This window comes from Sturnus vulgaris, chromosome 7 (genome assembly GCF_052056855.1).
Source record: "Sturnus vulgaris isolate bStuVul1 chromosome 7, bStuVul1.hap1, whole genome shotgun sequence".
NCBI lineage: Eukaryota > Metazoa > Chordata > Aves > Passeriformes > Sturnidae > Sturnus > Sturnus vulgaris.
The window spans coordinates 17601827-17625542 of record NC_142249.1 but is presented as its reverse complement, the minus strand read 5'-3'; the positions used below and the strand labels follow the sequence as shown (position 1 = coordinate 17625542).

Genomic DNA, 23716 nt, shown 5'->3' with positions numbered 1-23716 from the left:
AATATAAAAGTTTGAAGCATATTTTCTTCCTCATTGCAATCAGGAGTCATCGCCTTTCTTTTGACTCATTTTTGTTTATTCCCAGGCTTAAAATTCTTTGTCACAGCAGCAAAACCAGTTAATCTTTGAAGTCTGAAAAACTGTATACCCAGAAGGACTTGCATGGATTGTCTTCTAGCTATCGAAACTTTAGAAAGCAGATATATTTTCCTCTGATTTTGGAGTGCTGTGTACATAGAGTCCAAGGAATAACATGAAAATGCTGCTAATTTTGGTTTTTATTATTTTAGCATTAATCATCAAGAGTTGCCTTTTTGGCTGGAAATAGAGATACCATCGGGCACCTGGGATTCCCATGCTAATCAGTGAGAACCTGCTGTGCATAAGGAGCAGAAAGTCTTGAGCAAACAAATTTTACTTAGACCTTGAAGAAGGCTCCTGAAAGAAAGAAACATCTATTTAACCATCACATTCAACTTTCTTAACCAACTATTCACTAAGGATTGACTAACCCAGGCTACTCTAAATATCCGTGCCACTTTAGGCTCCTGACTAGAGAAGAAATATAAGCATGGGCATTGTCTGTTTGTGTCTCTGCACAAATAGGAAAACCCAGCTGAGACAGCAGCATCACAAATGCAGTCTGTCTGTTGTCACCAAAGTTCAGCCACAAGTCAGGGGGAAAAAGCCAAATTGACAAAGTGCCTCAATTTTCAGTGTCCCTAAAAAAGTGAATAGCAAAAAAGGTAGAGTGTATAAGATATCGGCCTGTGGTCTTTCAAAATGGAATAGTAAGTGTGAATATCAGAGAAATTATAAATACAAAAAAACAGCTTTGAAAAAGAACTAGCACATAGGAGTGCTGCTTTCAGAAAGCACTGTGGCATAAACTTCCAGTTTACTGCTGCAAATCATAAGCTTCAGTTTACTTCATCTGCTGTTAACATGGAAGGAACCATAACTCTCCTAGAGAGAAAATCAAGCCCAGAAATTGTGTGTTGCTATATTGTTTACATACTGTAATAAATAAAAACATCACGTTGTTTTGCCATTTCTACATTTCTGTGTTTCCAAAAAAATTGGATAACAAAAAAGGTAGAGTACTTAATAGATATGCCCATGGTCTTTCAAAAGACTTATATTCTTCCAGCCTAGCTCTGGCTACTGGAGAAAGCCTTACAGAGGAAGTTCTCAGTGTCCATGCAAAGATCAAAGATGAAACAATTCAAATATGACTCAGTGTAGAAGATACTTGTGAAAGAGGATACAATCCAGTCTTTTTCTTCTCTATCTTGTATTCTTAAAAATACAGAGACTGAAACTCTCATGAAGCATATTTAAGAAAGCTTTACGTTTATTTACTGTTCTTTATGAATCTAAGATACATTTCAATTGTCAGTAATTAATAAATACCTAAGTATTTAATGAGAACTGAATTTCCCAGGTTTCATATATAGGAGAAACAGAGTAACTCATTAAATACCCACCAGCATAATTTTAATTGGAACGCAAATAAAAAATAACGTTATGAGCTTTACTAAAATTCATAGTCACTAACCAACTTACCCATCAAATGCCTGCAGTTCACATTCTTTAAGTACTGAGAGAGCATGTCCTTCATATTCAGTTACTGTGGAAAACATCAATTATCAGCAGATAAGATAATTTTAAATTTTTTGTCCAACCAACATAAGGAACACAGAGTAATTCAATTCAGATTAATTTTTTAAGTCATGAATGCATTCAAAGTATGAGAATATTTTACAGTTATGCTAGCTAAAAGGCCAAACATTAAATTTCAGTTGCTATCAGATACATGGCTATTTCATGCATTAAATTCAGATAATTCAAGAAGATGTTTGTTGCATCAAAATGCAAGTTTTAGCACTGACACAGTTGGTAAACTTCAGGAAAATAAGCATATATTCAGTTAAGACTGAATTACTTCAGGATCAATCAAATTTAATTGCCTTTGTGTTAGGATATGCAAATTGCTAAGTCAAAAATAAGAGGAGTTAAACACAGAAATATGAAATCAAGCCAAATACCAGTGACAACAGCATATAACACACAGAGGAAGGTGGCACAAGTATACACCAGAGTTCATAGCCTCTGGAGGAAATGAATCTGTCACTCCACATTGATGTCTCTGTGTTTGCTGATACCCTATATAGTACAGTAAATGCCAGTGGAGACAGGATAAACTGGCATACTACAGATGGCACAAAGCATCATAACTACATTTAGCATTTTCTAGGGCAGCTTTGCCAGAAGAGACAGCCCAGCTGCAGCCACCCATCAAAGATTTTTGCTGACTGACATGACACTTGCAGATGGATTTTTTGTGTAAGAATGTGCATCATTATATGCAAAATTACATTAATCTTTCATGCTTGTCTGTCCCTGGTGCTCACATAGTTCAAGGCTTTTCTCTAGTGTTCCTAAACACTGTTAAAATTATTAGTCTTGGTGTCTAAAACAATCATTCCATAGCTGTACCTGTTCCAACAGTATTTCTACAGACTATTCAAAGGCTGCTTACAAGAACTGAAAACTCCCCATCTCTTCCTATTTATACAAGCACACAAGTATGTGTGTGGATATAGTGAGTGCATATATCTTTTCTCCTAAAAAATAAGAAGGAAAACAAAATCAAAACAGAAGTGATACAATTTTTACACTTCACAGTAAAAAATTCTTTATATTGCCTATAACTAAAAATCCTCCAATGAGTATCAGCAAAGTTGTATTGCTTGGTGTTTTGAACATTTTTAATTAAATAACTACAGTTGTTTTGATTATATGGAAGGCAGAGATTTATCATTTTGCTGCAGAAACACCTATCACTATAATAACTTTTGGGAATTATTTCCAGAATTTACTTCCATGCAAGGCCTCTCTGGAATATCAAAGCACATTATTTAAGCTACCATATTCAGCAATGGGAACAATGCTTTTATCATTATCTTAGGCTGTGTGAAAAGTGACCAATAAAAGAGTGCATCATGCAAAAATGCAGAAAGGTTCAAGTATCTTACCATTGCTTAGCTGTGAAAGAAACTCTTCCCATGAAAACATAGAGTTGGTTACCAGGTTACATGCCTTTTTAAATGAACACGATGACATTTAGAAAGTTATGAGTACAGTCTAATTAAAATGGAACAGTAAATAAGATTTATTTTGTATCAGAAAACATGCTCAGTGCTTTCCTCATGTAATGTAAGTTATGCTTACTGTTACCCTTAATTCACTCAAAGAATAAGGACATGAAAATAAAGAGGGCTCATGCCTACAGAGAAATCAATAAAGGCAGTAAAAATTACTACTGTTAGCAAGATTGAGAGCAGATCCATCCTCTTTGCATCTAATAGTTTAAGTTTGGAAATTATGTAGAACTGCTCAAGGCTTAAGATTGGGGAATTCCACGAAATTTAAAATTGATGAGAGAATAACAGAGGATCTATTTTGACACATCATGACAATAAGACAGTCAAAAAATTAGGTTTTCAGGAAAAACTTTGTGAGAACATATACAGAATCATTCAAGTAGAAAAAAAACAAAAAACCTAGAAAAATCCAACAGACATAAGAAAACCATGTATAAAGTTTTCTGCAGGCTTGACATCCTCCAGAGAGGCATGTATAAATCATTCTGATAGCTGGAAAAAAAAGCTAAGTGTTTGAATATTTGGCACTGGTCCAATTCAGAGGGAAAAACAAACTAACATAAAACAACTACTCAATGTCTTTTGGTAATAGGAAGAAAGCTTATTTCATTGTTTGAGAAGGATCCAATCTCATATTTGTCAAAATTATTATCACAAGAATATTATTTAATTATTTTTGACCATTTCTAATGCATAATTTAGAAAGATTTTCTTTTTCAATAATGTTTTGTTCTTAAGTGTCAGATAACATCATTTTGAAGAAGGACACCAAAGGTGCACCTCATTTGAACAGAGTCCCACATACTCCAAAACCACTTTAACATCCTCTTCACATTGCAAACAAGAACCAAGGGCTTGGCCCTTGCACATAGAAAAAGCAATATACAATTAGTTCAACACTTCAAAACAGGGAACGCTTCCATGTGACACCTAAACATACTGGCACTCATGTCACAGACTAAAATCAATGTAACTGGTAATGATAACGGATTTTTTTCATCCAGCACCAACACCAGTTATCTGCTGGTATTTACCATATGGTAAGCTCAAAACAATGCTATTTATGCAACTCTCAAATATTCCTTTCTGTTGTGGTTCTGCCGTAATAAAAGAGTTTGGGAAGGCTGTTATTTTTTGCCTAAAAGTCCAGGTTGTAAGTGTACATAAATGGAAGCAAAAGAGTCAAAACTAGGAAGAGAAGTGAGACAAGCTAGGATTCTGTCAGGGCTTCCTTTATTTATTTTTCTTTAAATATATGTAAGATTTTGTAAGATACTGATGTATTTCTAAAATACCAGCTGCAATTATCACAATTTGCCAGTACTTGCAGGTATCTCAACAGTGGAGTGAGATGTTGTAGAATTCATTTTTTGTAAGAGTCACTGTTCTTATCCTATCAGCCATATACCAGCTGCAGCACAAAAAATTGCCCAATTCTTAAAAGAGACCAGATTTTAACTATTGTTTCACCTTAGCTACAATTCAAACTACTGCTTCAGTTTAAATTTGCCAACTCACACTTTCTAGTGCTCTAAGCACTTCAGAGATTTGCTTACTGCATGTAACAAAAATATCCCAAAACCCCAGCAAAACACAATCCACTCCATAACATCTTTGTTATTTTTACTGAAATTATTAAAGCGTAGCACACAAAGCCATTTGGGGAAATTAAAAAAAAAAAAAAAAACCTCTAAAAAATTTAAAAATAATTAGAAAAAGTAAATATTACTTTAGCACTCACTTATTTACATACATGTCTTAAGATTGCTATATGTCCTTGGGCAGGACAGAATATTTCCACTCCAAACTTCTAAACACACAAGAAGTTTATTCCAAGAGAAGCTACAACAAAGATCTGGAAAGCCTGATCAGAGAGGAAGCAACAGCTACCAATGTACAAGACTGGCTGAGGAGAGCTCTGTCTTTCAGCACCCCACTGTCAATCTTTGGTGTTCTGAAGTGGTTTTAGTAACCTGCAAATTTTTTATTTTATATACAGTAAAAGCCAGTTCAGATTTGCTATAAAACTTTTGCACTCAACAAATTTGAACTTGGCGTTCAATGAATTTTAAATATATGTGGCTAAGTCTAAATGAAAACTATCTTCAGTGCAAAAAATTGTACAAAAGCCTTCACAATTTCAGTGAATCCACCCTCGTATGCCACCAATTGTGTAAATACTGGCCATGTTCCAAAACAGCAGGAACAGCAAGATGCACACTCCAACTTCACAGAATCCAGAACAATTATGGGAGGAAAAAGCCCAGTTCAATTTGCTTGAAATAAAGCACTTAATTTTATGAGAAAAGGGTACCAGTGGACAGGACTTTTACTCAGCACCCACCACCACCCTCTTTTTTTTTTTTTAATGTAATTCTTAATTATTTAGTTCTCAACTAGCATTGAAAACTGCAATGCAGTTTTCTCATTTTGCCTGTAGGAGGAGTGTTAGGCAGCTAATAAGCACAGTAGTATTTAAACATTGCCAAAATCACCTTAATTAAAGGATAGGCCATTAAACATTTTCTGGCTCAATTCAGAAGTTTCCTATTAAAATTTCAAAGACAAATAATTAAAAAATAAACTTGAAGTTATTTTTATTTCACTAGCAGAAATGTTTTTGAAGCCGCTACAAATTATAATCATAACTTGTATTAAAACTTTTTTTTAAAATTGTGACTAAACAAGGTTAAGTCCAATTTCTAATATGACAGCATTATTATTCTGTTCACACTATCAATCCATGCCTTCTAGGTGAAAAAATGTGTCTATGAGAATTCAAATTTATATAAAGCTGCTGGTATTCCCTCTCAGCTCAGGGTAGTTAAGAAATTATTGCTACAGAATTCTAATACAGACAATCTTTTTCCTATTTCTTCTAACGTGTCTTTAATCTTCAATTGATTTTACTTTAAATTGTGAGCTAAATAGTTTTAAAAATATATGGATACAGGGAATAAAATCAGCAAGATCATTTTCATCTACCATTATTGCATTAGTATATTCTCATGGCTAAATCAGATTTTATCAGAATAATTTTTGGCCTGCAACCTGAACTAGTTGTCATTTCATAAGAAATTAAAGCAACAACTGCAAGATGAGACCTCTTATAATTTGTTTAAGCTGAGACTGATAATTTTTCAAGTCAATTACAACAGATACAGGAAAGATTATTAGTATTGATTGCTATAGGTGAAAAATACTGAATCAATAACAGAATTACTAAGGCACTTTTTGACAAAACAAAAATATATCGTGTTGTATTAACTAGAGTTCCAAATGCAGTACTTGCAGTCAAAGGCAATAAGGATAAGCAGTAAATTCAAATTGTCTCTCATGCTGAACTATTAGTTTCATAAAGGATTAAGTTATACTTCTGAAGCAACTTACCTGTGACATCAGTTTTTATGTCAGCAAGTTTAAAAAGAGGTGCAACCTTTTCATAATAAATGTGAGTGGCTTCTCTTTTGTGGCTGCTTGGATTAACGAACACTTTCAAGGATTTAGGTCTGTTCTCAAAGCCTAGAAAGACAACAAAACAAAACCCGACTATTTTTACTGCTTAAATGTTTTTTTGATATCAGAACCATTACAAAACTTTGACAGGATAAGTAAATTACAGTTTAGAAAAAGTCTCAATTTCTTCTTGCATATGCACTACTTATCTTTAAATTACAGCATTATTTTTTTGTGTACAGCTAATAAACACTTTTTGGAACCAGAAAAAAAATGCGTATTTCATAGCCTAGTTAAACCCTGATTCAGGAGCAGGGTGAGTGTGAAGTTGGGGCACCAAACAAGACAAGAAACCCAAATATAAAAACGCATCCTTGTTGGTATTTAATATGACTCCCAGCAGGCATACAAAACTAACACCCAACTAAACTGACACCACAATCCAACACTTTTGTCTTCTGAGAATGCAAATCAAACAGTCCAAAGGAAATTTCCTCATTGTGAAAGAGGTCCAAAAATATAAAGAAATAGAAAATTGGCAGTATCATTTGGAAATCTGAGAATTATTGTTTATTTAGGTCTTTGGAGTAACAAACTCCAAGCAAATAACACTGAGAAATACTGCTGTGCAAAGCTGAACCTTGTCTTACACATTGATCCCATGAAGTAATTTTATTATATGAAATATGGCATTTTTTGAAGAGTAAATAACTCATACTAAACAAATAACATTTTTCAAATTCCCTTTTCTAGAATTCCTGCAATTGCCATGGTTCAGTGAGGCTGCTTTGCTTCAAGAAGCAAGTAGCAGTGTACAGTATTGCTCTTCTTCTGGTCTTTATTTAAAATACTTGATTTGAATAATTCTAAATTTTGTTTTAGTATCAGGGTAGACTATCACTTTCTTAGCCAAATAAAAGCTGGAATATATGGGAAGTGTACTGCTTTCAACATTCAAGAACAAAATCAGTAGTAACCCACAACTCTGAAAGGTGCCAAGAATGAAAGCACATTTTCCTGCCCCAGGAAGAATACTACTTCAATTTTTACAGCCACATGTACCTTCAGAGTGCCAGCAGGGACTTCCTGCAGCTCATTGCAATTACTCCACCTCAACAACTGAATAGGAACAGCTACTCAAAGAAATGATATCTAAATACTATTTCAGCATTAAAGAGGAAAGCATTTCTTAAGATCAAAATATAAAAGTCACGGAGATTATTTTTTCATTTATTTAAGCACATAAAAGAATCTTGAAAAGAAAACTAGCTTTTTATCCAGTTTGTGTCAGAAAATTTCTAAGATTTCTTAAAGATAGTGAAGGAAATTATTGGATCAGTTTGCTGCTATAATCTCAAAATTATAAAAAAAAAAGTATAATCATGTTTATGTCAAAATATTACGCTGAGTGCCATGTCATTGCACAGCAAATTGATCCTGGAGAATCCTGAATGCCTTCAGTAACAAGCACCTGTGTTCAAAAGCATCTCTTTCAAAAAGGAGAAAAAAGAAAACAGGGAACTTGGCGAAGACTGTGGATGTGGATTTCTGCCTCAAGGACAAAATCCACCAAGATGCTTTCCTTGAGCATCTCCCGTGGGAGTAACAGGCCAGCAAGCCAGGCTTCCTGCAGCTGCAAGGACAAAGAGAAAATGGCCACAAGTGGCACAAGGAATATTCCAGTGTGAAATCAAGAAAAAACACCCTTCACAATGAGGGCAGTTACGCCATGGATGACACGGTCTGTCCTCAGAGATTTCCACAACTCATCTGGACATGGCTCTTAGCAACCTGATCTTTATTAGAAGCTCACCTGCTCTGAGCAGGAAGCTAGAACAGATAATCTCCAGAGGTCCATTCCAACCTAAATTCTTCTTGAATCTCTGGAAACAGAAAGAAGAACTGCAGGTATGTACTGCCATGGAATTTCTTATTACAGGAATTACAATACAAACAAGGAAGACTAACAAAAGCTCTCAAAGACTATTAATACATATAAATAATTATCATAAAGACATTATAATAATGTCTTAATTGAAATCTACTAACTGGTATTGTTACAGTCTTTTAGGAACTATGAAAATATTAAGACAAAAAAATAATATCTGTGACTTTATCATTTGCCTAAAGTATCAGTAAAAATCAAATGGAAAACTTATAAGAATAAGGACTCTTGTTTCAAAAGAGAAAGGATTGAACCAAATTCATAAATGTGCTGTCATGTTTCTTCTCTTATTTACAACAAACTGTGATCAGCTGGTCCTCCTAATATTCAGCCCCCCACCAACACTCAGAGCTAAAAAACTAAAAACTGACTTCAGTCATGGCTATCTGAGTATACCTTAAAAGTTATAAAAACCAAACCAAAAACACCCTCTCCAAACATACAAATATAAGAATACAATACACAAAGCAGGGGGAAAGAACAGGAAAGTACAGTTTGTAGAAGCAGAGAAAGCAGATGAAGTGTCAAAAATTCTGTTACCCAGACAGTGCAAGTTACAGTTCTGCAAAACAGACATCAGGAGAAAACTGAAGGGATAAAAGCAAACATCATGATCTCACTTCAGTGCTTCTGCATATGAGATGTAAAAATTTAACCCTAGGTAGCAATATAAGGTTTTGAAAGAAATCCTAGGTAGGAAAAATAAAATAGACTTTCAGTTGGTGGGGGGAAAAAGCCTAGATTTTTTAGGAAATGCTTGAATTTAATATTTTAAGAAAAATTAATTCATTAAACCATTCGAAACCAGAAATTATATTTATGATTATGTGTATTGGGCTATCACTGAAAAGTATATGAGTTAATACATAAATCCTAGCAAGATTTACAAGAACCAAATGAATTCACAAAATCATAGTATTAAAATATTCTCTTTATTTGAATATCAATTTACTTTTTTAGAGAGATAAAACATTTCATTGACAAAAATATTTTTCACAAACAAGGCATTTAAGCAGAGATGGTACACTACTGAAGTGGTTTTGTTTGTGCCAAATAATTGCCAACTGACATGAAAGGATGATCGTGACAAAAGTTATTACTTTATCATTCCTGGTGTGCACTGGACACGTTAGAACACACCAAAAAACTGAGTTTAATGAAAGCACATCCTGTAACAGCCAAAGATTAAACTTGCACACAATATTACTGTGAAGCTTCCTTAAAGTGTTTTTAAATAATAATCTTTTAATTGTCTTTAAACTACCTCTATATGAATGAATCAATGTCATTGACTACCGTGTGCAACCGATCCCAGTCTGGCAGCCTTTTGGGGCTCTCCTAACTGGTATTCTGTTATTGTTTTCTGTGGCTGCTCCATTTGAAACGAGCCAGCAGCCTAAAGCAGGAAGGCCAACTGTTCCCCTAGTACTAACAAATGTGCTAATATGCACTAGTTTAAACTTGATCTATCAAGTGAATCAGTGAACCATGAAGGGTGCTGGGTCAATCAGGGTGTTCAGAAAACAAAGGCTCCTGGGGCAGCAGAGACGCTGTGCTCAGACATACATCTGTGCTGCTTTCAGGCCCCAGCCTCAGGAAAATGGGTTTATGTTACAAAAGTTAAGAGCCTGGAATCATGTCATTACCACCTACATTTATAAATACTTTCTACAACATTAGGAATATTATACACGAGAAGAACTAACAATATGAGGCAGAGTTGATAATGTAACTATGGAGACACCACTGTTAATATTAACTAACCTAAGTTAATGTTTAACATTAATGGTTTAATTAAAACTTCATGCATGAAGTTTCAGGCTTTCATATCAAATCCCTGTGTGATAGATACTATGGAACAGTAGATAAAAATAAAATGAACTTTGTGCTTTTTTTGCTACTTCTTAACCACATTGTTAGTTTACAGAGTTTTTAAGTAAAGCTTTTTCAAATCCACTGTTAGTATTATCTTGTTTTAAAAAAAGGATGAGCGTTGGCAACTCTACATTTTCTCTCATCAATCCTTTAAGAACCACTGAATATTTGCATGTGCAGAGGATTTTAGATGAAACAGTGAATCCTACTGACACAGTGTGTCCTCACATGCCATGCCCATAAACCCTGTACAAAAAGATGTGATGTATAAATGGAAATCACTGGGAGTAGGGTGTGCCCCAGCACTGACATGAGATAAGAGCACACTAGACCCTGTCTGAGCTGCCCTTTGGGGCCTTCCAGGAGCCAGACCAGAGCCAAGGCTCCAGAGGGGCATGAAAATGGCAGTGGTTCTCCTACAGCAGTTTAAAAAACATGTGATGTACAGATCAGATTTCAGGAACACTATCAGTGAGCAAGCTCTTCATATCTAGCTGGCATGCACTGGAACAGCAGCAACAGCAGGCAGAAAACAAGAACCTACTTGAATATGGGAGGATGGATGTACATATATTTTGTTACCCTGTCACACACACAGAAAGAACTGTAATAGCAGTCACTGAAACTAAATTCTAAATACTTATATCTGTGTGTGCTCACTTACATGGTAACAGGCTTCATAAAAAATTATAGCCCAGTTAAACTCTGAACACAAAGTCAGAGCAACAGAGGATACTCACTGTGAAGATAATAAAAACTAAAAGGGAAAAACCATGTATGAAACATTCATGCCAGACACAGATCATACTGTAAAAAGGAAACTGTGCACATGAAACTTCTAAAAAAAATAAAATCTTCATTAGAAACCTCTATTTGGCTCATATTATCACCAATAAACTTGTTTTTGTTGTTCCTTAATTAATGTATATGTAAAAAAAAACTAAAAACTTGTCAAAGAGTAAGGTAAATAAGTAGAAATTTCATTTCTCTGCAGAGGAAACACACCTGTCAGTAACATGCACTCCCACAATGCCTAAATATTATTGACCATATATATGTTCTACTTTGATAAATCACCTGCTTTTAATTTGATCCAGCCCAGAAACAATAAAAAAATCCTTCAAGTAAATAATGCAGCAATTAATGAAAAATTACTTTGTGGTCAGACAGACTGGGGAGGAGGGTGGGCAGGGAATTAACTTTTACTGTTTCAGAAGGATAAAATCAGAAGCAGCCAATTTGAGTTCATTAACAACGACTCCAGCACTACTACAAAAAAAGAAAAAGGCTGCAGCAAAAACTATGAAAATCCATTACTGTTTCACACAGAAATATCAGCCACCAAGAAATCACCATTGTATACTTTTAGTTCAGACTTAGAGGAATATATACATTAGCAACTGGTATGATGATGGTTTAGTTGGGTTATTTTTATCTCTCTGAGTTCTGTTTATTCCTGAAGTAGAAGACAAGGAGAAAAAGTATACTGATCAGACACCCAAAACAAATCTGTACAAGGTCTGAGCTTCTGGAGAAAGACTGGAGCAAGAACTTGAAACACCATTGCACAGAACACTTCTTTTTCAGGTTCAGGTGGCTTCCAATTACAAAGCTATAAAACAGAGACTGCACCTCGAGGTCAAGGCAACCTGAGCTAGAGATACAGCAGCTTTTTTTTCCTGTGAACATATGGTATCACTGCTCCTGATATGGAGAGTATTCTAGGAACAAAACAGACATTTGCTCCTCATGCAAATGTCCTTGCCTTTATGGGTAGCTAGAGATCTACAGGAATCCTGGCACTTCTGCAGATTGAGATATTTCATGATAAAGTCTTTCAAAAGGGGAAAAGGGAAGGCACTTTTTAATATAAATTTTCATTGGGAAAATCCAAAGCAAACTATCAAAAAGCAATGCAAGAATGCACCATTAATAACTCATGTTGCTTCTTTAATATCTGCTTGTGAAACTCTACTAGAAGTGCACTACAAATCCTAATTCAAAGTGTAGTATTTACCAGCAATAAGATTCCTATCTGTGTCTTAATTTCCACAGGCAAGATGTTTCTAAGCTTCACTCAGCCTCATACATTGCAGGTACAGATAAATATGACATCAACCTCAATTAAATGCTTACCATTCAGAATTTCCTTCAGATGTCTAAACCATGACTGACAGTGATCTTCACTCAAGTTATTTAAATGGATAGCACAGTCTGTAAGCTTATTCTCTTCTTTATGCAAGCATGTAAAAACTGTGATACCCAACAAAGTACCACCTTTTTTCTGCCCTGCAAAACGACGACGTTTTAGTTTTACTGAAAACACATCTTTCATTTCAATAATCTCCTCTTGAGCCTGTAAAGCCACACTGGAATCACCTGTAAGGGAAAAAAAAAAAGAAAGTATTACTAATGTGATTGGGAGTAACAACTGAAAGTATTGTTAGGACTTCATCTATAGGTTCGCTTCTTGTATCTGTTCATGCTTGCATTGAAACTTATGGCATATAATTTCCCTCAATCATTGGTCTTTTATTTTACCAACTTTGTTATCTATCCAGCTGTACAAACAAAACAATTTCAAAGAGGTTATTTACTCAGCTTTCTGGGGTTCAAAAAAATTAACAACATTTCACACTCTAAGAAACTTTTTTAAAATTCGGATTCAAAAAGCAAATTTTTTATTCTATTCACTCAAATCATAGCAGTCATACTTGGAAATCATAGATCAGAAAGTGTGCTATGACCCAAGCTGACTATATGCTCACTATATTTTTTCATTTGATACAACCATTGCCTTTTGTGCTTACATCAGAAACATACCAGAAAACAGTTAAGCAAAAATAGACAAATAAACCAAAATTGTGTTACCCATCTTCGCTTTCATTTTTGATTTATGAATTCAGTTTAGAAGACAAGAAAAGCAATTTCAGAAAAGTTCTTGTGACAGTTTGAGATCCTGATCCCAGGGGAGATTTGTGTTAGGCTAAGGGAAGGTTTTGTTACCTTGGGGCTGTTATTTACATGGATGCTGTGCCTGCAGATGCTACCACTTCATTTCCAAGTGCCTTTTGGAGATTTATCAGCTGAGGCACTTTGATACAGGCTTCTCCCTTTTCTGCTCTCTTGAGCTGCATTCTGATCCCTCAAAAACAAATTCAAATACACAAACTGTCACCCTTCCTGTCAGTATTGGATTCTTTGGACACAGAAAGAAAACCTTCCCTGCTTTCTTCATGATCACAGCAGATCTGATAGAGCACACCAATAAAGGTCCCTTTGCAGTTCAAGGCAAGAAATGCTAGAAACCAGAAAACTTCCCCAAATCTAGCAACAGCTCTGGCAACTGGTTTCTCAATAGCAAAAACTGTAGCAGATTCTGTTTGATGAATAGTTCATACTTGCTGTATTGGGAAAAACCTATTTTAATTGTCATGCAGGGGAAGATGGACAGCACATCCTACTTCACTATACTACATGAAGCTGAGGGTTTCAGAAAGTCAAATACTTTTTCTGGGCAGGAAAAAGACAACTTTGTCAATTCTTGTAACAGTTTGATACTGGCAGTTCTCAACATCATTTCTGGAAGGAGACTATGCAGTGATCACCTCTCTCTCCAGCAATCCTGGATGACTTCTCCTCAGCCAGGCTAACACAGCTAAAGTTCAAGTCAATATGACTTCTACTCACAATTCTCAAGCCATTAATTTTTTCTGTTCTGTACCAAATAGCCTGTGACAAGTAGAAGCATGACCTTGTTATACTTCTCACATATTCTTCCCAATTTGTTATACTTTATCACTCTAATATCTCCAGAAATCAGCTACTAAGAGTGTAAAACTGGACTGAAATCACATTCCACTCTTAGCAGGAATACAGTGACAAGTAAATGTTGGTGTGCATTGAGAGAGTACACAGCAAATTGTCTGTAGTGTATATTTTCACAAGTACACTGCAAAAAAACAGAAGAAAACTCACCTAATTTTTTTTAAAAACCAACATAAATCCTGAAGTACTGTAACAACTGCTGTAAAAGTATTTTTGTTCAATGTATCCTTTTAAAATGAGGGAATTGAGAGGGGAAAAATACTTTATGATTCCATTTGAACTATGATTTTGCACAAACTCAAGGTAGACACTGTACAAACAAACTTGGTACTAACACTACCAAACCCAAGATCTTCATTTTTGTCAAATTTTGTACTGCTCTTCTAAAACATTTAAGGGTAAATAGTCTTTGTAGGCCTGAAATGAAAAACTGACTGGTGGTGTCCCAAATTACCTAAAACTACATTGTTTCATACCTACATTTAAGATTTGTTTTTATATTTATAACAGAATTTTGAGGGGTCTGCTTAGGTTTTTTTTTTTACAAAGTCTCACTGTCAGAGACACAGTACACTGAAAATGCCAGCACACAACCTCAATGTTTTAGGAAAAGGAGTGAACAAAGACAAGTGAAATATAACCACAACCATTCCACAGCAATAACTGAGCTGCAAAATTCATTTCCCCAGACCAATACAAATATTCTAAGTGGGCTTGCTTTTTAAATACTTTTAAATAAATCATACTTTGAAATGAACATGAACACTCTTATGCCAATGTTATGGATGTGCACCCCATGTAAGTTACAAATATTAGCCTATTTATCCTGCCCAAGTCAAGGAAAATGAAGGCCTGATAAAATAGTTTTTATTCCCCACAAGCTTTCATAAAATGACATTTAGTCTTAAGTCAGGTAAGGTGTGCATTTTCTTTTCATTACTATTTCAGCCAGTTATTTGCTTGTGCATCTTCCTCTTACTCTGTATTTATCAAATTCTTATGTTGCTCAGATGCATATCAAAATTTTTGATATTTAAAATAAAACATTCTTACTAGGCAGCACTAGACTTTCAAACCCACTATCTGACTTTGTTTTACAGGAATACATTTCCAGATGCATTCTGGAAAAGGACATAAACTCTAGGAATGATAAACTCTAAAAAAAAATCATCCTTGAGTTTTAATTTCTAGAGGAAATGTTGAACTAGCTAGTAGGACTAGGACAGCCCATTTTTACTAAAGTCATAAAGAAATCTGCATTAAATCCTAGGCATATTCTATAATTTTCATCTTCTCTGCTTACTGAAAATAAGACCATCGCAAATGCAGAAGAATTTTATTTTATTGTTTAAAAACAACTCAGATAAAGAAAATTTAAGTCACGAGCAGTATTCATACAATATTTCTAGAATAACAACCAAGCTTACTTTTGCAATAAAGTATATATTGGATTAAACACTTTTTTAAACTTTGAAAACCGTATTGCCTCGTTAGTATCATATTGGTTATTGCGAGCAGTTTCAGGACATTAACTGTCCTCTCACATTACTTAGAAAGATATTGGGTACCATCTGTTCTTGCAAGAGATTTAAGTATACATCTATTAGATATCATGCTATTTATTTAATTCAGTACCCACTTCCCATTGTTGTATCTTCTGAAAAAAAAAAGTCAATTTAATTACAAGGAATAAAGATAATCTCTTCTACCAGGCTGCCCTGTCATCATGAAAGCAGAGAGGGAACCTGTATAAAGTAGGTTACAGGCGTTAGGGAAGAGCAAAACTAACAGCACTTAACATTTAACAAAGATCTAACAAAACCAGAATATGTGGCACTTAAAAAAAAGTTACTATAAGCCAAGGGCTTGTCTAAATCAATCTCAGCACATCTGTCTGATGTAGAGCGTAAACAGGATTAGAGTTGGATTTATCTGCTTGACGCTAATTGTACTCACAGTTTCTGCACATGTCCACTTTTTTTTTTTCCAAATACAGGATGAAAAAAAAGAAAAATCTGCCTGGTTAGATGGATTTCTAGGAAATTTTATGCCCCTATTTATCATCTCACTAATTTCAAGCAAGGAGACTATGCTACATTTTTCCTATTTATGGTAGCTGAATCTCTTATTTAACAAAAAATTATGTCTAAATCAACCAACTGAGCTAAATCAAGAGATGAGGAACAAATACACTCAAATAGAGTTTAATTTTAAATGGTAAACCAAATTTTAATTAGTTAAGAGTGTTAAACTAGGCTTTAAACAAAAAGACAAATTGATGCAAACATACACAAGGAAAAAAAGAAGTACTACTGAAAAATAGAACAGTTTTAAAGAAAATGTGATATTTAAATATAAACACCAACAATTCACCAAGGAACCACTTTTTTGGACTGTTATCTTACCACAGAGGCCCAGCACCCAGAAGTGGTACTTAAGGACTTAATTTCCATAACAAATATCTGGGGTACATGGAAAATATCAGAAAACACACATGAAATGTGACTATAATTCAAGTACAAGAATTGGACACAAAGCAAAGTGTGTTTAATATTCCCTTGGTCACAAATGCTTCCTATGACCTTTGGCAAGATACCTAGCCCTCCTGACTATAATGAATAAATAAATCTTTCACACATTTTAGGCTCTCTGCCCCACTATGTTCTCAAAGTTTGCTTCCTTAATAGTTGATTGATACAGCTGAGTGTAGTGTAACTTAACAGAAATAATTAGAAATTTTTAAAAATCATCAAGACCATACCAAAGAAAATACAGTGATCAGTACTTACTAAAGAAGTGTTTTATTATAAAACATATATTATAAAATTGATCACAGATCATCCTGCACTGCATGAACACTACTTTCAAAATAATCATTTGGGATCTATAATAAAATATAACTATATTAATATAAAGCAAAAAATAAATATAATTTAAAATTAAATTAGTTTTGACAGGATGTCTATAAATCTATGTTTAGGAATATTTAATATAATGTCTAATACATATAAACCAGCACCTGTTAGCCCATCAGTTGCTAAGCCCATTTTTCCCTCACTGTAAATCAGCAAAGCACAGTAAGCAGCATGCAGCTGATTCATAAAACCTCTACAGTTTTCAGCTACTTATTGATTAAGAAAGGTTGACAGTGAGAAAACCGATACGATTATTCTTGCCAGAAAAGCCAAGAAAAACTGTAAAGCTTTTCTGGCTATTTAGCACTTATTTAAGTACTCTAAACATGAGACAGAAAAGCTATTTCAAAACACATAAATTTGGAATGATTTCTTATTGCAAAAAGATAGGTCATGCAACATTTCTGTCAAAATTTGATGCTATGCTTCTTACTCTCTTCTGCAAGCAGAGAAAGCAAAATTCCAGTTTCTGCTTGCCAAAAGTATCAAACAGTAAGCTGAGGAGAAGGTGGTACAGCCAGGGCCAGGCAGGGGAGGGGCTGGTTTTTGTTTGAAGATTAGTTTTACATTACTCTAGTCCTTTTAAAAAGGTGTTACAGGAGAAGTTTAACACAAGCAAGGCCCTAATCTAGAAACGCATTTCTCAGGCTGTGTGCAATGAATGCTTGGGAGCAGCAAGGAGCCCAGGAAGTACTACAGGGGACTGAAGAGATGCATCTCAGTTTCTGCAGAGCTGGAGAGAAAAAGCAGGGTAAACTACTCACTTCACCTTTTAATGGCAGCTATTCACTTGCAGCAGCAGCTGTATTCCTTCAGGGCAGAAAACTGAGCTTAAAAACATCTGACAGGAATACAACCCATTTTCATTCTCCTTCTCTAGAGAACCTCAGGGAGAAGTGATGTATTTTGCCAAGCAAATGCTGCCAATCCCTCTCTCAGTACAGACACCTACCCTCGACTCACCTGCCACGACTGTGCAGTCCAGCCCTTCTCCTGAAATCTGGCTCTGGGCAAAACCCAGCTGAGTCAAAACAGCTCCCTAAAGTAACAGAGATTGCCCCCTTTTCACTTGGCTTAGTCTTCTCACAAGTTGTTCAGTGTATAACCACCTCTACACAAGTCTTTTTAAAAGGCAAAGTCCTTTAAAACTAGAGATGCTACAAAGGGCTAAGAAAATTCCCAGCAGGGAAGGAGGAAGAACTGGGACCGTCTCTTTTCATCAGCAGGAAGTCAACGTGGCTTGAGCCAATCTGCTGTGCATTTTCACATCCAATTGCTAACTCCCCAAAGAGCACACAGATCAACAAGAGTCAGCAAGAGCTGGAAAAGATGCACAATGACTTCTCTTAATTCTTTAGAGCTCTAGGGACATCTTATACATTAAAAAAAAAATAAAAATTATAAGTCTCAGAATAAAACTCGACTTTACAAAACAATAATGACACAGTTATGTTTCATTGGACAAGGAGTTATTCACTATTCTAGCTTAAAGAAGTTATCTTATTTTAAACTATTATCACAGATAGCTACCTCTAAAAATAATATTTTTATGAAGAATAATGAACATATTAAAAAATAATTAAATTCCGGAACAAATTTGTACTTCAGGTTTCAATTTTTCAAGACAATACTAGCCAAAAACCCAACAAACCGAGTAATTTTCCAATGAAAATATCAGTCGTGGGATAAAGGCTTACAGAATAATTTCACTTGTTTCTAAACAATTTTACTATATTCCCAGCATGGGTAAACCCATCTAAAACTGTATCCTCCTACCTTTCATCTTCCCCTCTTGTCTCTCACCACTTTTCAAACAGTTCTTTCCCCCAAGACACCACAACCAGCTGATTCCAGCCCCTGTTCTCCACCATATCTGTTAAAAACTAATCCTCAAGCCTCTGAACATCCCACCAAGCCAGGAGGGCTGCTGCACACACAGCCCCTGTGCACAGCATCAGATCACAGCAACTGAAGGAAAGGCAGCTTTAGGGAACATTTGGTGTCATCCTTGAAGTCTTCAGTTCGACCAGACTCAAGCACATAAAATTTGGGTAAGTTTCACTACAGCTTTAAAACATGGCAAAATAGGTAAATTTCTGAAAAGAACAACCATCACCAAACTACTTCGTTCTGGCTGAAGCAAGAGCAAAGAGGATCCCACACTGTAAGAGCATAGTTTGGCACAGCTCAGGGGCTGGTTCTGCTGGAGCTGATGCCTTGTGGAGAAAGGCCAGGCATGGGGACTTCCCCCCTGAGCATGACCAGACCTCAGCCACACTCACACAGCATCCTGGGTCTGCTTGATGCCCAGCAGGCATGGAAAAGGCTTTTCCTCTGGTAATGAGGCTCATCAGACATCTATCCATCAAGCTTTCATTAGTGTCTTCATTCAGCTCTCACACAGAGCAGTGAAGTACCTTGCTTATTAACTACAGGCTAATGGCAGAATTTGATTAGAAAAACATACTGAAACTGACAGTTTGAAAATAAGTTGAATAGCTTATTGAATAAATACCTCTGCAAAAAAGTGAGATTGAAGCTTTAGCAGAAGGCCTAACACTGTTCCAGAGCAAAAAACTTCACCTTAAGGAAGAGTTTCTCCTTCATTCTACAAGAAAGAATTTGAGGAGATGATAAATTTAATAATAACATAAAGATATATAGGGAATAATGCTAGAACAACAAGGTAAGCTGAAAGGAAGAAAGGCAGACAATGACTGAGTCCCATCCTGCAGCATTTGAGAGGATTTACGAAGCAAAGACTTTGCTTTTAATAATTACATTTTCTTATCAACACCACAGGAACAAAGAGGTCACTGGAAATATACTACAGAAAGCTCTACATTTTATATTAAGAATATGGCCCACCTACTGTCTAAATTCATAACACGGTTTGAAAAGTAGCTGCAAACCTTTCATTTAGTGGCTGAAACTTTGAAGCTTTTCACTTAGTAAATAAGAGGACTTATGTAAGAAACATCAGAGTAATAACAGGGTAAAAAGCATGACTGATTTCCATCACTTCCCAAAACCTCTGCAAACATATGCATCAGATTAAATGACTGGTTTTACACAGACCAACCATACACCCATCATAAAATGGAATTTATTTTGAGCGGTTTCTGAAAGAAACAGAAGACTGGTCTCTAGTAGCCTACACGATTAATAGAATGGGCTAGCAGAGCTGAAATATACTACAGAATCCCCAAAGAGGAATCATGAGCCTAATTTTACATTTCCTCGAAAACGTCTCACACATACACAGTGTTTTGTAGCTACTAATTTATGTTACAATCACAGCAATTACTTCTGTCATTTCAGAAAATATGGGGAAGTGGGCAAACAAACGGCCTCTTATGGCCACATGACATTACTGAATTTGATTAAATACAAATTAATAATTACTTTTACTTGGAGTCTTACTTGCACCAGACCTGCCTCAGCTTCAAATACAGATTTAGAAACCATCCATACTGCTAAATATCAGTGTTTCAGTATGACTCAAATATCTGAATTTTAGTCTCTTCTGGACAAGGTTTTCGAGAAGCATTTTCTTCAGCAAAAAAGAACAAGCAGGCCATTCCAAACACAAGTGAATTTCCTTCTGTAAACTGTTGATAATTCATGTACCCTAGCAAGTCATGCTTTTAGTTATCAAAGCATAGCTATCAGCTGCTGGATGAGCTCATCCATGAACTTCTACATGTTTGCCTTTATCCTCATTGATCTCTGGTCTATTTTTTTTCCCAGAGATTTATGAAGGAAACTCTGCCATCCTTTGTATCATTGTATCTGCATCTCCTACACTAGCCCAAGGGCAAGAGATGGCAATAGCACCACCAGAATCCTCTGACAAGCATAAAACCCTTCCCTCACCCCAGCGCTCAGTTGCCACTTAGGAACAGGAAGAATGAATGCCTGCAGGGGTGAATGAATCCCATTTTGTTCATGTATACCACACTTGCAACAAACTTAAAAGAAAAGCACCAAAAAAAAAACCCCAGAATTTTGTTAGATGATCTTTATAATACAGATTTTTTTTCCCCTTTCTTCTTATGGACAGTGTTCATATTCTCTTTGTAAAATATTTTGTCATATTAAAAATATAATTTATATGATAGATGTACAATAGAAAAATTACTTAGAACACAACACCAAAGTTAAGGTATTCTTAGTCAATTGTGCAGTATACAAATTAGCACTTCATACAAAGAGAAGGCTTGCAAAATGCACCACCAGAAGCTTTCTGGTATCACAATTATTTTTTATTATATAGAATTGACTTCATTTGCAATGATGCATAATTCTGTGACTGAGGAAATTACATTCTCAGACTGTCATCAATTTTATTTTTTTTTTGTAGCTTAACACTGTGACAAAGCTCTCACAAAAGATTTGATACCAATATGATGTGACACAACTGAACCAAACCTTAATTTCACTCACAGTGAGAAATCACAGGATTAAGTAACACTGTGCAGTCTTTTAGAAAAGTTTATTGCTTCCAGATGGATGCAAGTTTCCTTTCAACAGTGATTGTATCTTCTGTACACAGGGTGCCAACGTTGCTATAAATATAGTCAAAAGCAGTTATAAAGACAAATTATTAAAATATTGACATAAACAAGCTTGTACAACAGCTCCTGTCTGCACAAAGTAAGGACAGCTACATTAGAGTGCTGTCTGTCTCACAAATGTTCAATACAACCACACGCACGCCCTTTTTAGAAATCACAGCCTGTACACGAACATGCACAAATTTCCAAGGTGTCCATAAAATGATTCCTAATTCCAACTGCGTGCTCTTTGCCCCATGTTGTGTGGTGCCATGTGTTTCCCTGCGTGGTGCATTCCCACCTGTGCCCGTGGAGCTGCACTGAGCTCACCACGCTCACTTCATTGAGCAGCACACGCTGCAACACGCCCCACGAAAACTGGAAATTATAAATATCTCTGAGCTAGTTTGAATTATGGTCCGTGTGCATCCCGCACTTATCAAGTCTATCAACAGGTCTGCAAAATGATTAGCAGAAAAAATAATTCTAGGGAATATCTGATTAGTCTATAAAAGATTATATATAATGTTATTTTGAAAATTAAAATACACTCAAAATCATCAGGTGAAACCCTTAATTTGAGTTATTTCAATGTTTTATGTTGTTATACCGTTCAGAAATTACATTAATAAATGGTAATGAGTATTTAAAATATTGTTTGGAATTTTTATGAGATTCTCAAAAATCTGGAGATCTCCATTTTGAATTGTGACATAGCCTAAAGCAGGGTAAGTTAATGGACTTCAGAGAGCATGCAGAATTCATAAAATGCTTTATGAATAAAACGTCAACATTGAGAACCACGAAATTCAAAATTAAGTATAGAGGTAACTTTCCCTTTTATATCAAGTTACATTAGTATACTATGTTATATACAGAAACCTACCTATTTTCTGACTGCTTTAAAACAGAGCCACTCGTCAGAAAAAAACCTCCAAAAAAACCCACCCCAAAATGCTCCACAATATCTGCTTTGCATCCTGGCATGCACCAACTTCAAACAAACCTCTCCAATGTACTTTAAGCAAGTTCTTTGGCTTTTACCACCAACTCCTCTTATCTCCAGTATGGTAACTGCACGTACACATCACATTTCCATACCCATTCCTAATCCTAACACTAAGTACTAAAATCAAACAGAAGGATTACTGATTGACATATCAAAAAAAAAAAAAAAAGAACGTTTCTGATCAGTTTTCACTGCTGAATAAACACATCAGATGACAAAGATGCACTTCAAATCTCCCATAATACACACGAATTTTTACTCCCCTAAACTTTTAAATGCTAGCATTACACCAATATGCACAGGGATTACCACTATGAGGCTGAAGTATTTGACTTGCAGATCCTATGAATTTTACTTACAGCATCACGATCCTGCATCTGGTTGCAGAGTCAGGGAACAATTTCCATTCAGAGCACCCAACCAGCAACAGAGAACTGCATCTTCAAACTCTCCAGCACGCACTTGCACATTGTGTTATTGTTACTATTCCATGAAAATTTTCCTCTACCACAGTATTAAACCTATTTTGCTCATTTAAAAGTAAATTGAACAAATATTAGTTTTTACACATATCCAGCTGCACGTTACAAATCATACAAAAATCTTTGACTATGCCATAAAGTGAATTAGGGCAAGAAAATTATCACCACCTGTGTTCAATAAATAATCAGTATTGATATCTTGGCACACATCTTTAAGCTGCTGACATAGCAAATGGAAATGGATGTTTTATATTTGTGAACATCAGAAATCTTCTCAAATATACTTATGGAAAAATATCAGTAGAGCATATTGAAGCTACACTTTTTCCTTATTTTGAGACTGACCAAATGAAATCATTCACAATGGTTTCAGACCTCATCCTATACAAATCTAACTGTGTCTTTGGAATTTAACTTCCTTTCTCCACAATAAAAATAAATATATAAAAAAAACCCAAGACTATAATAATTATAAGCATTCAC

At 35.3% G+C, this 23716-nt stretch overlaps 1 protein-coding gene across 1 annotated transcript in view; it reads right to left on the bottom strand.

Moving 5' to 3' along the window:
* Positions 1–23716, bottom strand: part of CERKL (CERK like autophagy regulator) — a 49679-nt gene that overhangs the window by 15891 nt on the left and 10072 nt on the right. Inside the window, exons 2-4 of the mRNA XM_014880252.2 lie at positions 12580–12822; positions 6558–6689; positions 1567–1630 (exon numbers count right to left, since the gene is read on the bottom strand). Coding sequence (XP_014735738.2) covers positions 1567–1630; positions 6558–6689; positions 12580–12822 — 439 coding nt within the window. The remainder of the gene's footprint in view (positions 1–1566; positions 1631–6557; positions 6690–12579; positions 12823–23716) is intronic.